This window comes from Sylvia atricapilla, chromosome 19 (genome assembly GCF_009819655.1).
Source record: "Sylvia atricapilla isolate bSylAtr1 chromosome 19, bSylAtr1.pri, whole genome shotgun sequence".
Classification (NCBI taxonomy): domain Eukaryota; kingdom Metazoa; phylum Chordata; class Aves; order Passeriformes; family Sylviidae; genus Sylvia; species Sylvia atricapilla.
In genome coordinates, this window is record NC_089158.1 from 7,659,549 (window position 1) to 7,673,005 (window position 13,457).

General features: G+C 52.1%; 1 protein-coding gene across 1 annotated transcript in view; it reads left to right on the forward strand.

Moving 5' to 3' along the window:
• ADAMTSL2 (ADAMTS like 2) overlaps window positions 1–10,670 on the forward strand; it is a 29,636-nt gene extending 18,966 nt beyond the window's left edge. The window contains 6 exon segments of the mRNA XM_066332854.1: window positions 2,458–2,671; window positions 5,241–5,396; window positions 6,737–6,907; window positions 6,999–7,175; window positions 8,985–9,129; window positions 10,344–10,670. Of these exon segments, the coding sequence (XP_066188951.1) occupies window positions 2,458–2,671; window positions 5,241–5,396; window positions 6,737–6,907; window positions 6,999–7,175; window positions 8,985–9,129; window positions 10,344–10,462 (982 nt within the window). The 3' untranslated portion in view covers window positions 10,463–10,670.
• Window positions 10,671–13,457: the final 2,787 nt, after the last annotated feature.

Here is a 13,457-nt window from a genome sequence, read left to right on the forward strand (position 1 = left end):
GGAGGGTTTGGACAATGCTCCCAGCGCAGGGTGGGATTATTGGGGTGTCTGGGCTGGACTGAATGAGCCCTGTGGGTCCCTTCCACCTCAGGGCATCTTATTCTGTGGCTGCGATGGTCAGACTATGGGAGGAGTAAAAGCAGGAGTAAATCCACACCCTGGGATGGTGTGAACAGGGCAAAGCAAGAGCCCAGTGACATCAGGGATGGCTCCTGGAGAGTGCTCAGGTGACTGTGAAGGAGGACAGGTAGGACACGGAGTAGAAGATCTCCTGGAAACTCTCATGTTAGGGCAGAGAGCCAGGACAGGCTGCAACTGAGGCCAGAAAACTGCCGGGAGGTGAATGGTGCTGCTGCAGGGAATGCACCCACCCTGAGGGCACCACAGGGGCTGGAATCTCTGATGGTTGTTTTTCAAAAGAAGCATTAGGGTACTTTTTGTGCTTAGATTCTCCCTCTAGTTTTCCTAAAGCTGTCCCTCCTTGTGGCTGTGCTGTTTCCAGCTTCAGGGGCTTGCACTGTGAGGGAGAAGAGCTGCTCTGTGATTTACCAGTGACTTCAACTGGGCAGCGCTGGGAGCTCATGGGGCAGCCACTTGGGCAGACAGGAAGGTGCTTGGGGTGGCAAAGCTTTTCAGAGAAAAAATGTTAATTCTGTGTGATCTGGATGAGGCAGACCTTGGTTTCGTTTCCTTTCTAAAGTCAGGTGATGCCTCTAAATGACATCTCTGAATGTGTGACATCTCCCGAGGGCTGCTTCTTGTTCCTGGAGCCCCCTAATGGGGTGTGAGACCTGGGGGCAGCCAGATTTGGGGCTGTCCTGCTCAGAGAACAGCAGCAGTGAGGACCTGGGATTGCCCACATCCAGAGGAGCTGGGAATTCTCATCCATTCACATTTTGAGCTTGTTCTTTAATTGCCACAATATTCCTGTACTGTAAAAAACTTGACCTTTTATATTTTTTCCTTGGCTTGCAAGCTGCTGCTCTCTCGTCAGGACAGAGGTGGCAGGAGACAGTAAAGGACAGGCAGTGCTTGGAGCAGGTCCCAGCTCCCCCAGCCTGTCACATGTGCTCAGCAGAGTCAGACTGATGGTGGGACACGAACGTGAGTCCCACCGGGGCTGGGGCAGCGCCGTGTGACATTATTGCTGGCATCTGCAGGGGGATGGATGGCGTGTCCTCTCCGTTCTTCAGCTGAGCAGGCAGAAAGGGAAGGTCAAACGCGGGCTGAGATCCCGATGGAGAAATGTCACAGCCCGCGGTGACAAACGCTCGCTTGTCACCGAGGACACCGGGCCAGGCCCTGCCGTGCCACCCATCCTCCTGACAAGCTGCTGTCAGCTTCAGGCAGGAGCTGGGGTCTGAGGGGTGAGCCCAACATATGCTGGTGCTTCCCATCCCTTGGGAAAACTCTCGTGTGTGTGTTGGCAGCTCACTCACTGCAGCCCGTTTTCCTGCGGGTGATTTGATGGATTTCTGCGTGGGTTTCAGAGTGGTTTTAGCCCCACAAAGCGACTTCACGCCCTGAGGGTTGACCAGCAACCTCTCAGGAAAGGCTTAAAAATAATTAGCAAGATAGCATGAGTGGGTGTGTTCTTAAAAAACAAACAGGTTTTAATTAAAGAGAAAATAACAAATGATACAAAAGAACAAAATAAAAATGTGCACAGTGCAGGAAGGTCCCTTGCACCTGCTGAGACACCCTTAAAATACCTTGAGAATCTCCGTGCTCTCTCTTAAGTATCCAGCGATCTAGGATGGTTTTTTGGCAAGCTGCCCAATAGAAAATAGAAATATATTTTCCTGAATTTCTTGAGGACCAGGTAAAAGGAAACAATGAGTGCTTTTGTCCTAGCACTAGGCTAGTTATGGTGAGGAGAGCACAGAAGGTTCTAGTTCATCTTCCTTATAAGCTCAGAGTGAAGCTTAAACTCTTCTCCTAACATGGGAACCGCTGCTCGAGTGTGGAGGTGAACTGCGACAGTGCTGGGCTCTGTTCCCTGCCCAGGTGGGAGACGAGCAGGGGCCTGGTGGCCTGGAGCCATGCAGCAAAGAGGAACCAGTCTTATTACCTTTCCTAAAACAAGAAGAAAAAGAATTTTCCATCCTCCTCCTAATTTTAAACCTAATCCTAAACCTAACCAAGAGGTGTATCCCTATAATTCATTAGCCAATCCAGCTGTCAGGATGCCTACTGTGATGCCGTCCATGAGTTCTGTGCTGACAGAGTGCCAGCCATGGCACCACCTGCACAGGGCACTCCTGGGTCTCTGTGCTTCCTCTGCCCTGGATGTCTGAGACCTCTTGGGACACAACAGAGGCTGTGAAATCCCAAACCAATCTCAACATTAGCTACCTGTTACCTTTTTACCCTCTGTACTAAACCAACACAACGCGGGAACGTGTGACAGGGCGTGGAGGTGCGGTGTGACAGCTCTGGGCTCTGTTCCCTGCCCAGGTGGGAGACGAGCAGCTGGAGCGAGTGCTCACGGACCTGTGGGGAGGGGTACCAGTTCCGCATCGTGCGCTGCTGGAAGATGATCTCGCCGGGCTTCGACAGCTCCGTGTACAGCGACCTGTGCGAGTCCGCCGACATCGCCCGGCCCGACGAGCGCAAGGTCTGCAAGAACCCGGCCTGTGGGCCCCAGTGGGAGATGTCTGAGTGGTCCGAGGTGAGTCCTGCTGGCAGGGTCAGCACCTCTGGGCTTCTCTCCCCTTTTCCAGTTTGTCCATCCGCTGTATCAGTGAGGCAGGATGGAGAATTGCTGCTGGCTTCTCGAGGTGTCTCCATCAGGAGCTGCTCAGTGTAGGGTGCAGGAGCAGCCATTTCCAGTCCTTGCACACACACACCCCTCAGCAGAGCAAAGATATCATTACAATTCAGGATGGCTCATGCAATGACACGTAGAACTCTGATTCCTTCAGAGGGCATTATAGCAAAGTTTGTTGAAAGACAGGTTCTTTTTATACAGTGTTTCAGTACAATGAATAGGATTGGTCTTGCAGGGCACCACGTTTTTGTAAATATCTCTACCAGTAAACAAGTTGGAAAAACACCAGGTGTCAGGAGGACGGTATCTACAAGATTGTTTTGGGTTCCTCCTTATGATTTCCCAGGCCAGACTGACAGAGTTCTGTACTTGGATTTCCCACAGGCTTCAAGCTTCTGCCTGGAGCCTCAGAGCCCATGTTCTGACCCTCAGTTCCCACAGAAAGACAGGAAAGGCCTTCTGTAGGATATGTTCCAGCAGAGTGTGATATTTATTCCTGCATGCCAAAGGGATCAGGGGCAAAAAGATCCCAACCTTGTGGTGCTCAGTGGTAAAGTAGGGGTCAGGAACCAATGGACTGAGGGCACAGGGATGGTAAAAAGGGCAAGGAAAAGAGCAGCAACCTGCAGAGGGGATGAACAATTGGGGTGGGCAGGGTTAATTGGCCAATGGGAGAAGCAATCCAAGGTAGACTGGCAGTAGTTCTGCAGGGCACCATGAGGGGAGTCCTCTCTTTCAGCCTAGGCAGGGAAACTCTGCAGTACATTCTTGCAGGGCAAAGCCTGGAAGTTTCCCTGAGGGGATTTTAGGGCTCCCACAGCCATGAGCCTCTCAAGATACACGGGTTGCAGTCACTGCGTGTGGATCAATGTGCAGCAATGCTTTTCCCCCTAAAATGAAGCCCTGGCTCCTGTTTAGGATGGGAGGCCACTGCCACTGGTCACTCACAGGTAGGGCAGCAGCCCATGGCTCAGATCCCCCCATCAGTATTTCCTTGGCAACATCTTCAAACCCAATGTGCCAGGAAGGTGATCCTGACTCACACTTGAATGAACGTATTGATCAATGTGCTGCAATGCTGTTCCCCCTAAAATGAAGCCCTCCTGTTTAAGATGGGAGGCCACTGCCATTGGTCATTTACAAATTAATTACATCTCTATAAACGTCTCTTCCTCACCTCCAATTCCTCTGCACCACATGCAGGATGAAACCTTTCCCTAGCTGTGCCTTAAGCCAGTCCCTGAAGCCACTGGGAGATGGTTTGGGGAAGCACCGTGCTGCCCCTGTTCCAGCTCACTGGTTTGCTTGGGAAAACCTGTGGAGAGGCTTTGTGCCCCTGAACCCCTTCCCAAGCACAGACAATGCTCCAGGACATCCCCTACAAACACAAACTCATGGAAACAACCCAACCAGTGCTGCTTCCTCGGGGTGCCTCTTCCCAAATCAAGCACAGACCTCATCTAAGCGAGAGCAGATGAGCTCTGAGCCGAGCTGTCCGTGGGTGCCAACCTGCCCCATGGTTTGCATCACGAGGAATATGACTCTTCCTCCTGGGAAGCTCCCAAAAACTCTTCTTAGTCATAATTTAAATGTCTCCATTCCCCTGCAAGCTGGTGTGCATCATTTCCCTGGAGCTGGCGGAGGGGCTGGTGCATTCCCTGGTGGTGCAGGATGTTTTGACTTTTCCAGCTGGTAGGGAGGAGCTCCCTGAGCACGTGCTGGAGCGTTATTTAGTCCGGTGTAGCAAACTGGAGTGGTTTATTTTACAGAAATCTGTATTCTCCTCCAGCATTTGTCAGGGACAGATTGCTTGAGACAGTGCTGGAGTAGATTGTTCTTAGCCAGCAGCAAAGCTAATCTCCTTTGGATCCCATCAGAGGTGGGGTGCCAAGTTGGCTGGGGAAATAGGCATTGAAAAAAGCACATTTCAGGGCTCTGAGGATTAACATCTCGGCATGCTGTGTCTGGGCCCTGTGCTGTTGACACTTTTCCCTGCTTTACGTTATGCATGGAGCAAATGTAATGTGTATGTGAGACTGTAGTAACTCAAATCCAGTTCTAAATAATGTCACTGGGCTGCTCGGTGCCAAATTTATCCGCAGCATAAAAATCTCAGTTGTGCAGTCAGGGGTGAAAAACATTCTCCAAAGAGGTGGAAAGGAGCTGGCTGTTCCTGGGAAGGAGGCGAGGGAGATCTCACCCTGTCTCCAAGTGACAGCTAAAACTGCTCAGCTCCGAGCCGGCATTCCTGGAGCTTTGGGTTTCCCCCCTTTGGCATCTCTTGTTGGAAGAGCACAGCTCCAGGGCAGGACGCCTCCTGCCGAAGCTGTTCAGGGGGTTTGGGGGGAAAAATCATTCGTGGATTTTCAGTACGTGCTTTGAGAGTTTTAATATAAAACATAGGGGGAAACCCCCACGGCGGCAGGCACTGGGAGCCGCGGGTGACCCGTGTCCCTGTCCCCTCCCGCAGTGCTCGGCTCGCTGCGGGGAGCGCAGCGTGGTCACCAGGGACATCCGCTGCTCCGAGGAGGAGAAGCTCTGCGACGCCAGCGCCCGGCCCCTGGCCGAGAAGAACTGCACGGGGCCACCGTGTGACCGGCAGTGGACAGTGTCCGACTGGGGACCGGTGAGAGCCCGAGGTGGCCTGAATGGCCAGAGTGCCCCAAAACAGGCTGGCTTGTCCCTGTCCCTGAGCTCATCATCCCCGGCACGTCCCAGCTCCAACAAACCCGCAGGCAGCTTGTGCTGGGAGCTGGCCTCCAAATAATTCCATGGCTTTGGCTCTCCCCGTGTCACCTCTGCCAGAGCTGTCACCCTGCCTGGCCACTCTGGTTCAGGCTCTGGGGCTGATCCATCATCCTCAGTGGATGTTGTTGCTTCCCCCCGGGCTCCTGCCTCGTGGGGGATGTGGTACAGCAGGGGTTAAACCCTGAGAGACCTGGCTGAGAGCCTTCGTGGGTGTCAAAATCCTCTTGTCTGTCTGCTGCACAGCATTCCTTGGCAATGCTCATGCTCCATGCCCAGAAATTGAACCTTTTAACTATTTTTCCTTTTTTTTTTTTTTTTTTTTTTTTTTTTTTTTTTTTTTTTTTTTAATTTTTCCCTTTCTCTTTTTCCCCTTTTCTCTTTCCTCTTTTCCTCTCTTTCCCTATTTTCTTTCCTCCTTATTTTCTACTGTCTTTTGCTCTCTCTCTCTCTCTTTTTTTTTTTTTTTCCCCACCCCCCAGCCCGGGCTTTTTCCCTTCCTGCACAATCCTGCTCCAGAGACCCCCTCCATCCCAAGCTATTTTTACCCAGGTTTTTGATACATTCACATCAGCTAAAAATAAGTAGTTTCCATGGCAGCAGCTGTGCTAGGAAACACCGAGAGTCTCTGCAAGAGCAACCAGGGAAGCGTCGGGGAGCACCAAGGGCTGGATATTTGCAGCCACTTTTTGGTCCCCTTTGCCTTGGCCTCTTTGGGAGCCTCCCCGGGGTTCCCTGCTCGTGCTGCTTCCCTTTTTGCCAGCCCTGAGAGATGCTGGGTGTTGGGGCTGTGGCCCTGACATAGAGAAATTGTGGTTGCCCCATCTATATTCGGTCTTTGAGCATCCTGTAGGATTTGTAACTATCTTGTTATCTGACTAGTCTGCTGCAAGGGTCCAAGGCCGGGTTGGATGGGGCTTGGAGCAACCTGGGATAGTGGAAGGTGTCCCTGCCCATGGCAGGGGGTTGGAATAAGATTGTTTTTAAGGTCCCTCCCAACCCAAACCAGTCTGGGATTTCATGACGGCGAAATCTCTGTCGGCCGAGGGAAGGATCTGCTGATCTTCCCCGCGGCTGTTTTAAGCCAAGCCCCAAAAATCCCTCTGAAATCTGGGGACAGCGGGTTTTGGGGACTCAGCTGAGCCCTGTGGGGGCTCTGTCCCTGCAGTGGGATGGGTGAGAGCTGGATCCTCTGGCGCTGAGTGCCCGCTGTGGTTGCAGTGCAGCGGCGGCTGCGGGCAGGGCAGGATGATCCGGCACGTGTACTGCAAAACCAGCGACGGGCGCGTGGTGCCCGAGTCCCAGTGCAACCTGGACACCAAGCCCCTGGCCATCCACCCCTGCGGGGACAAGAACTGCCCCTCACACTGGCTGGCACAGGACTGGGAGCGGGTAAGTGCAAGCCCCGTGCTTTGGGGTGCCCCCGGAGGGGTCGGGGTGGGGTGGCTGCAGGTCTCAGGTGGCCCTGCTCGTCACCCCGCAGTGCAACACCACGTGTGGCCGGGGGGTGAAGAAGAGGATCGTGCTCTGCCTGGAGATTGTCAATGGTAAAATCAAGACCCGCAACGCCGCCGACTGTGACGTGGCCAAGAAGCCCGTGGAGGAGAGCACGTGCTTCGAGCGGCCCTGCTTCAAGTGGTACACCACACCCTGGTCTGAGGTGAGCAGGGAGGGAGCCCCAAGGGTGTGCTGCCCTGCTGTCATGGGAAATCGAGGCGCAGAAAGCTCTCAAATCCTTGTGCCTGCAGGCTCTGGGTTTGAAACGAACACAAGGTTTGGCTTGAGGCCGTGGAAAAAGCTTCCAGACTCAAGAGACCTGTAGCGAGGATGTGGATTTGTAGTTTAAGAAAGAAGCACGTTGAGTTAGACAGTAGAAGAGTATGAAGTTTGAGGTTTAGATAGAGAACTAGTTATAAAACTAAATAAGAAGTTGAAGGTGTAGTAATGTAGAATTGTGTGTGGTTATACAATTGGGTAAAAAGTCCACATTGCAGCAAGAAGGTGCAAGACATTTAATTAGCGATTGGTGTGAAGACATAAACAAACTTTGTGGCAGTGGTTTATTGGCTAATTAACCTTTAAATGCCCTTGTGAACTGTGGTCTTGTGACCACTGACCAGAGACTACTGGCCTCTATCTTATGCTGTGAAGATGTTCTCACTCCTTGATGAAACTGCAGCAATAAATCATGCTTTAAAATGCCTCTAGTGGCCCCATCTTTTTCAATAATCCCGATATGTTGTAATAAATAAGCAGACAGGACTCAGTTTTCTCATGCAGAAGAGCCAATTCTTTATTCACAAAGCTCATATTTCTAGGAAATATCAGAAGGCACTGTGTTAAAACTTAATTGATCAGCAACACAATGAAACTCAGTTCGTTGGTCAGTGAGGGCTGTTGTATATGCCCATTAAATTTTGTCTCTCTAGATATGTTTATGTATTTTCTTCACTGATCCTCACGGGGCAGATTCATTGCTTATGCAGGTGCAAACTTATTTGTCTCTCTAAGAAAAGGCTGTTGTGTTCATTCTTATAGTTTTTCTTTATGGGAACTTACAAGCTACATCTAGCTCAGCTAGAGACAGCAGAGCCTAAACCATATTTTGTAAGGCCTTTCTTTTTTAATATCTCTACTGCCTGCAGCACTGCCCCATCCCTTTGCACCAAGGACATGGTCCTTGAGGGAACCCCCTGGAGATCCTGCCCTGCCATGGTGCAGCTGGGGCTGTCTGTGCTCAGGGAGAACAGGATTGAGAGGGGCTGTTTGGGGCCAGCTCTAGCTTTATTTTATTTTTTTTCTTTATTTTTTTTTCCCTGGTGCTGGAGGTGTGCATGGACCCCACAGGGTGGCTGCCCCGAGGATGCAGAATTTGGGGATGCTGTGATGGGATGCTCCATCACCCTGCACAACCCAAAAGGCAGACAGAGGTTCACTGGCCAGGAGTCCAAGCCAAATGAGTGTGGGCTTCCTGGATGCAGCCTCCCTGATTTAAGCTCCAGGAACTTCATTTTCAGTCTTGCAAACCCTATAATTGACCAAAGCACCCCTTCTGTAATCCCAGCTCCAAAGGGCAGCAATCCCAGTGAGGGCTGGGCCCAGCAGTGGCTCCACAACCCCCCCATGGATGCACAGAGACCCCACAACCCCATTCCTGGTGCTCTGGGGGGGTTCCACGGCCATCCATGTCCTACAGAGCATCACCTGGACTGGGCCAGCTCATTTGTGGTCCCTTGTAAGGGGCAGCAGGAGGAGGGAGGATGCCAGTGCCAGGGGATGGGACCACATCCACCTGCCCCTGGGGAGAAGCTGATGGCGCTGGCAGCAAAGACAGAGCAAGGGGACAGCGGTGTGGCTCTGAGATGTGACATTCTCCTCCTGCCCTCACCTCTCCAACGAGCAGATTCTGGCTCAGCACAGTCCCCTGGGATGGCAGGGTCTCACCTCAGCCCGTCTCTCTGTCCCCTAGTGCACGAAGACCTGTGGGATCGGCGTGAGGATGCGGGATGTGAAGTGCTACCAAGGCAAGGACATCGTGCGGGGCTGTGACCCGCTGGTGAAGCCCGTGGGCAAACAGACCTGTGACCTGCAGCCCTGCCCCACAGAGCCCCCAGGTGAGCCCCACAGCCTTGATTGGCCATGGATCTCTCCAAACAGCACCACCAGCATCTTATCACTGCCCCCGTTTGGATAACCATCCCAGGGAGGATGAACGGGGACAGCTCTGCCCCTGTGCCCCAGTAATGAGGGGCTGTGCACTGGCTCTTTCTGGAGATAAATTAACACCAGAGCTCAGGAGAATCATGCTCTGACCTGAAGATAAAAGGGGCCTTTGGAGAGCTGATTTGGGTGCTGCTTCTGTCAGATTCCAGCTAGAGCCAAGGAAGTTCTGTCTGTGCCATTATTTTAATGATTTTTGGTCTTCGGGTGTCCTGTGGGATTTGTAACTATCTCGTTATCTGACTCGTCTGCTGGCTCAGAGTCCCTGTGATCTTTAGCAAACACGTGGTTCTAATCTTTTAATAGGATTTGGGAATGAGGACAGGGTGGGAGAAAAGCATGAAAATGGGAGACAGATCTGGGGCCAGCTCCTGGCTCAGCTCTGGGTGCTCTTGGCTGCCCATTCCCTTGGGATCTGGGATGGGGCATGGAGCTCGGGACCTGCCTCGTGGCCACCTTGTCCTGGGAGCAGCCTGGTTTCATGGCTCCTGTGGATTTTAAGCAATATATACCCAAAAAAGTATAAATCCTATGGGTTTGAAGCAAAACATTGCACTGAAAGGAGTTGGGAGAGTCCTGAAGCAGCCTCTGGCCTCATCCCTTTCTCCAGCATCTCACTTGGCCCTAACTCTGGATGTGACACTGCTGGATTCCCATTCCCTTTCTCAAACAGCCTCCTAGGGAGAGAAACTGTGAATCCCTACCAGGGGAAGCTGCTGGCTTGGGGACAGCTCCGTGCCCTGGTGGCTCCATCAGTGCCTGGGCAGCTCTGCTTTACAGCAAAGACATTGAGCTTCAGGGCTGGCACCAAATGAGACTCCCCAAGCCTGGCCAGGTGTGAAGGAACAGATCAACCTGCTCATGCCCTTGCCCAGGTTGACATTGATATTTCTGAATTACGAATGATAATTATGAATGGTAATTATGGAGAAGCTCCACGGTGTTTTGCAGGGGTTGTCAGGGATCTGGCAGCCGCAGCTGGGATGATGCTGTTGCTCATCCCGTGGCGTTTAGAGCTGCGTAGGGGGAGGGAAATGAGCTCATGAGCTCACAGCTGTTTATTTTCTTTTCCTTTTCCGTGCCATGCCTTGTGTTTTCTCTCCCGTAGACGACAGCTGCCAGGACCAGGCAGGAACCAACTGTGCCTTGGCCATCAAGGTGAACCTGTGCAGCCACTGGTACTACAGCAAAGCCTGCTGCCGCTCCTGCCGCGCGCCCCACTCCTAGGGCTGGGCTCCCAACCCTCCTGCCTCAGCCAGGGCTCCACCTGACACTTAGCCACACGTCCCCACACGCTGCTGACAAGGATTTTGGCCTGGCTTTTGTGTCCCCACGGAAGCAGAGCTCCTCTCCTGGTCCCGAGCAGAGGGATGGACGTTGGGAGCCCGCCGGGATCAGAGCTGTACATAAAGTCGTGTATATTTGATTCCCCCCCCCAGTCCAAAACTCCAGCTACACCCAAGGTCTTGTCCTTTGGCTTCCTCCCTCGGTGCAAGGTCGGGGTTGGCGAGGGGAAGGTGTGAACTCTGGGAAGTGCAAGTTTCCCCTTACAAAATGGGGTTGGCACCTCTCTCCTGATTTATCCCGAGACCTGCGTGCTCTCCTTAACTGAATTAACGTGGTGGGAAGCTGATCCTCATCTGTTAAATAAACTCAACCCCCCTCCTCCCTTTTTTTTTTTTTTTGTAATATGTAGGTGTATACTTTTTCAGAGAATTTTATCTTATAATCAAAGGTTAGTTTCATAGTCCTTACAACCCCGCCCCGATGCTGACATATTGTATATAATATGGAAACATAACTGCACTTTATATCACAAAAAAGACGTGCTCTTTTTTAATATATTTGTTTACAGACAGTGAACTTTATCCATATAATCATTAATTTGTACTCATATGTATATTTTAATAAAGTTGTCATATTTATGGTGGTATTTTGTTTTATTCTCCAGTTTGTAGTGGAGTGCTGGGAACACTGGGATTGGGGCTGGGGATTTGTTGGTGCCCAGGGGAGGCAGAGTAGATTTAAATCAGGAGAATCACAGCTCCTTGGACAGAAAAGTCCCAGCAGTGGGGGAAATTTTGCGACTGTTGGGGGCCCTTTGGGGTTCTGTGGCTTTAGAAGCTGCAGCCCTGAAACTCCTCAGGGGTTTGGGAGCAAAGAGATTTCACATGGTGCCAGTAAGAAAAGGGCCTTTCTGAGCTCCCAAGGGGTTATTGCTCTGTTTTTTCACTGGTGTGACCCCCAGACACTGAGCCAAAGGCTCTTTAGCATCCCCCAAACTTCTGTGTGCACCCCAAGAGCTGCTGCATCACTCCCTCAGCAGTGGGGAGTCCCTGAGAGCTTTGCAAACACCATCCCAAATTTGCAGATTCAGGAGCAAAAAATAAACCCCCAACCCCCCAAAAAAAGACCCTCAAAACTCGTGTCAAAGTAGTTTATTTCTTTTTATTTTTTTTTCTTTTTTGACTTTTTCCCCTCCCCAAATCTGAGACTCCCAAAGTCCTGTACAACAGATCACCAGGTGAGGGTTAGTGAAAGCCAACCGTTCGCTGAATTTCCAAGCTACAAGGGAAAGAAACAAGGAAAAAACAAAACAAAACAAAACGGAAGGAAGGAAGGCTGGCAGGAGAAATCACGAAAAAAGGGGAAGAGAAGGACTCAAGGCATGGAGACAAACCCCGGTGAGAACTGTACATTGGGAGCAGGGTCTGTGTGGCTGCAGCCCTCTGGAGCAGAGGGATTGTGCTGGACCACAGGGACCCAGTCCAGGATATTAAACACGTACGAAACCAACCCCAGCCCTCCCCAGCCCCAAAACACAACCCACCCCAGAAAGTCGAAGATACTCATTTGCAAAGACTGACTTGTACTTCAAAAGGTTTTTTGGGGAATGAAAAGCCCTCGTGGTTCGAAGTAAAGTACCCGGCTGGGCTGCAAACAGTGTCCATGAGCCCAGGGGGCTGGAGCCACGGCTGCTTCTACCCAGAACATCTTGGAAAAGGAAAAATCCCCCTGGAGCACAGCGCTGAGGCCATCAGAGTCTCTGTGCAGCCAGTCCATCCTCGGCAGCCATCCCCAGGTGATGCTTTTAACCTGAATAATGCCCAGTCCAGGAGAAACGGGGTGTTCTGTCACATGGAGTGTGGTGAGGTCGGAGGGGAGGAACGGAGACATCCAGGAGAAACTGGAGCAGGAGATCCCTCAGTGCTGCAATTCCTCTCCTGAATCTCTGAGAAAACCCCAAGGGTTCCTTTGCAGCACATCTGGTGCAGAGGGACACGCTTGGGGACCAGCTCTGTGCCTGCTGCTCTGCCAGGGCTGTCCCTGCTGGATCCAGCCTGGGACAGAGCTGGGGCCACAGCCAGGCTGCCCAGCCATGGGAAATGCCTCCGTGGAAAATGCAAACTGGAGGTTTGGACTGAATTTAAAAGTGTTTTGACACTATCCCGGATGGGGGGGGGAAGTGTCTTTTTCATTTTATTTTTTTGTTTAAAAAAACCCTCCCGAACAAACAAATGTACATAAAAATGTGCATGCAAGGGGTGGGCACACACACGGTGACCCCCGTGCCACGGAGCCCTGGGTCAGAAGTTGTGTATGGCATTCCTTGGATGCTGATTATCCAGAGGGATATTCCTCCATCCCAAAGCATGCTGCGTGTTCTCCCTGTAGCCAAGTAATGCAGTGGGTTTGCACCCCCAGCCCAGCCCCTTCAGGGGCTCCATGAGGCCACTCTGGGGGGCTCCAGGGACAGGCCCAGCCACCATCCTGACCCTGAGGGGACTGTGCCTGGCTCCCGGGAATTACCGGCCGGCTGGAGGAGCGGGCTGGGCTGGGCCCAGTGCAGGGCTGGGCTCACCCACACTCACAGACACTGCCGTGGCTGCAGAGAGCAGCATGGCACAGGCTGGCAGGAGGGTGGGCAGTGACAGCTTGGCTTCTCTACAGGACATTTTGGGGTGTGAGTGCATCCTGGGGCCCCCAGGTCACGCCAGCAGCCGCTGCTGACCTGCAGCACGAGGCATTTTCAGCCACCCATGAGCCCCAGCATTCACTCAGCATCCCCTTGGTGAGGAGAGGCAACTCCTCCGTACAAAAGGGTGCTCAATATCAAAATCCTCTTTACAAAAGGAAAAAAAAAACCAAATAGCAAGCAGCTCAGCGCTGGCAAACCTCCCGTTCCAGCTGCACCCCCTTTGGGCTTGCTCTGCTCTGATCC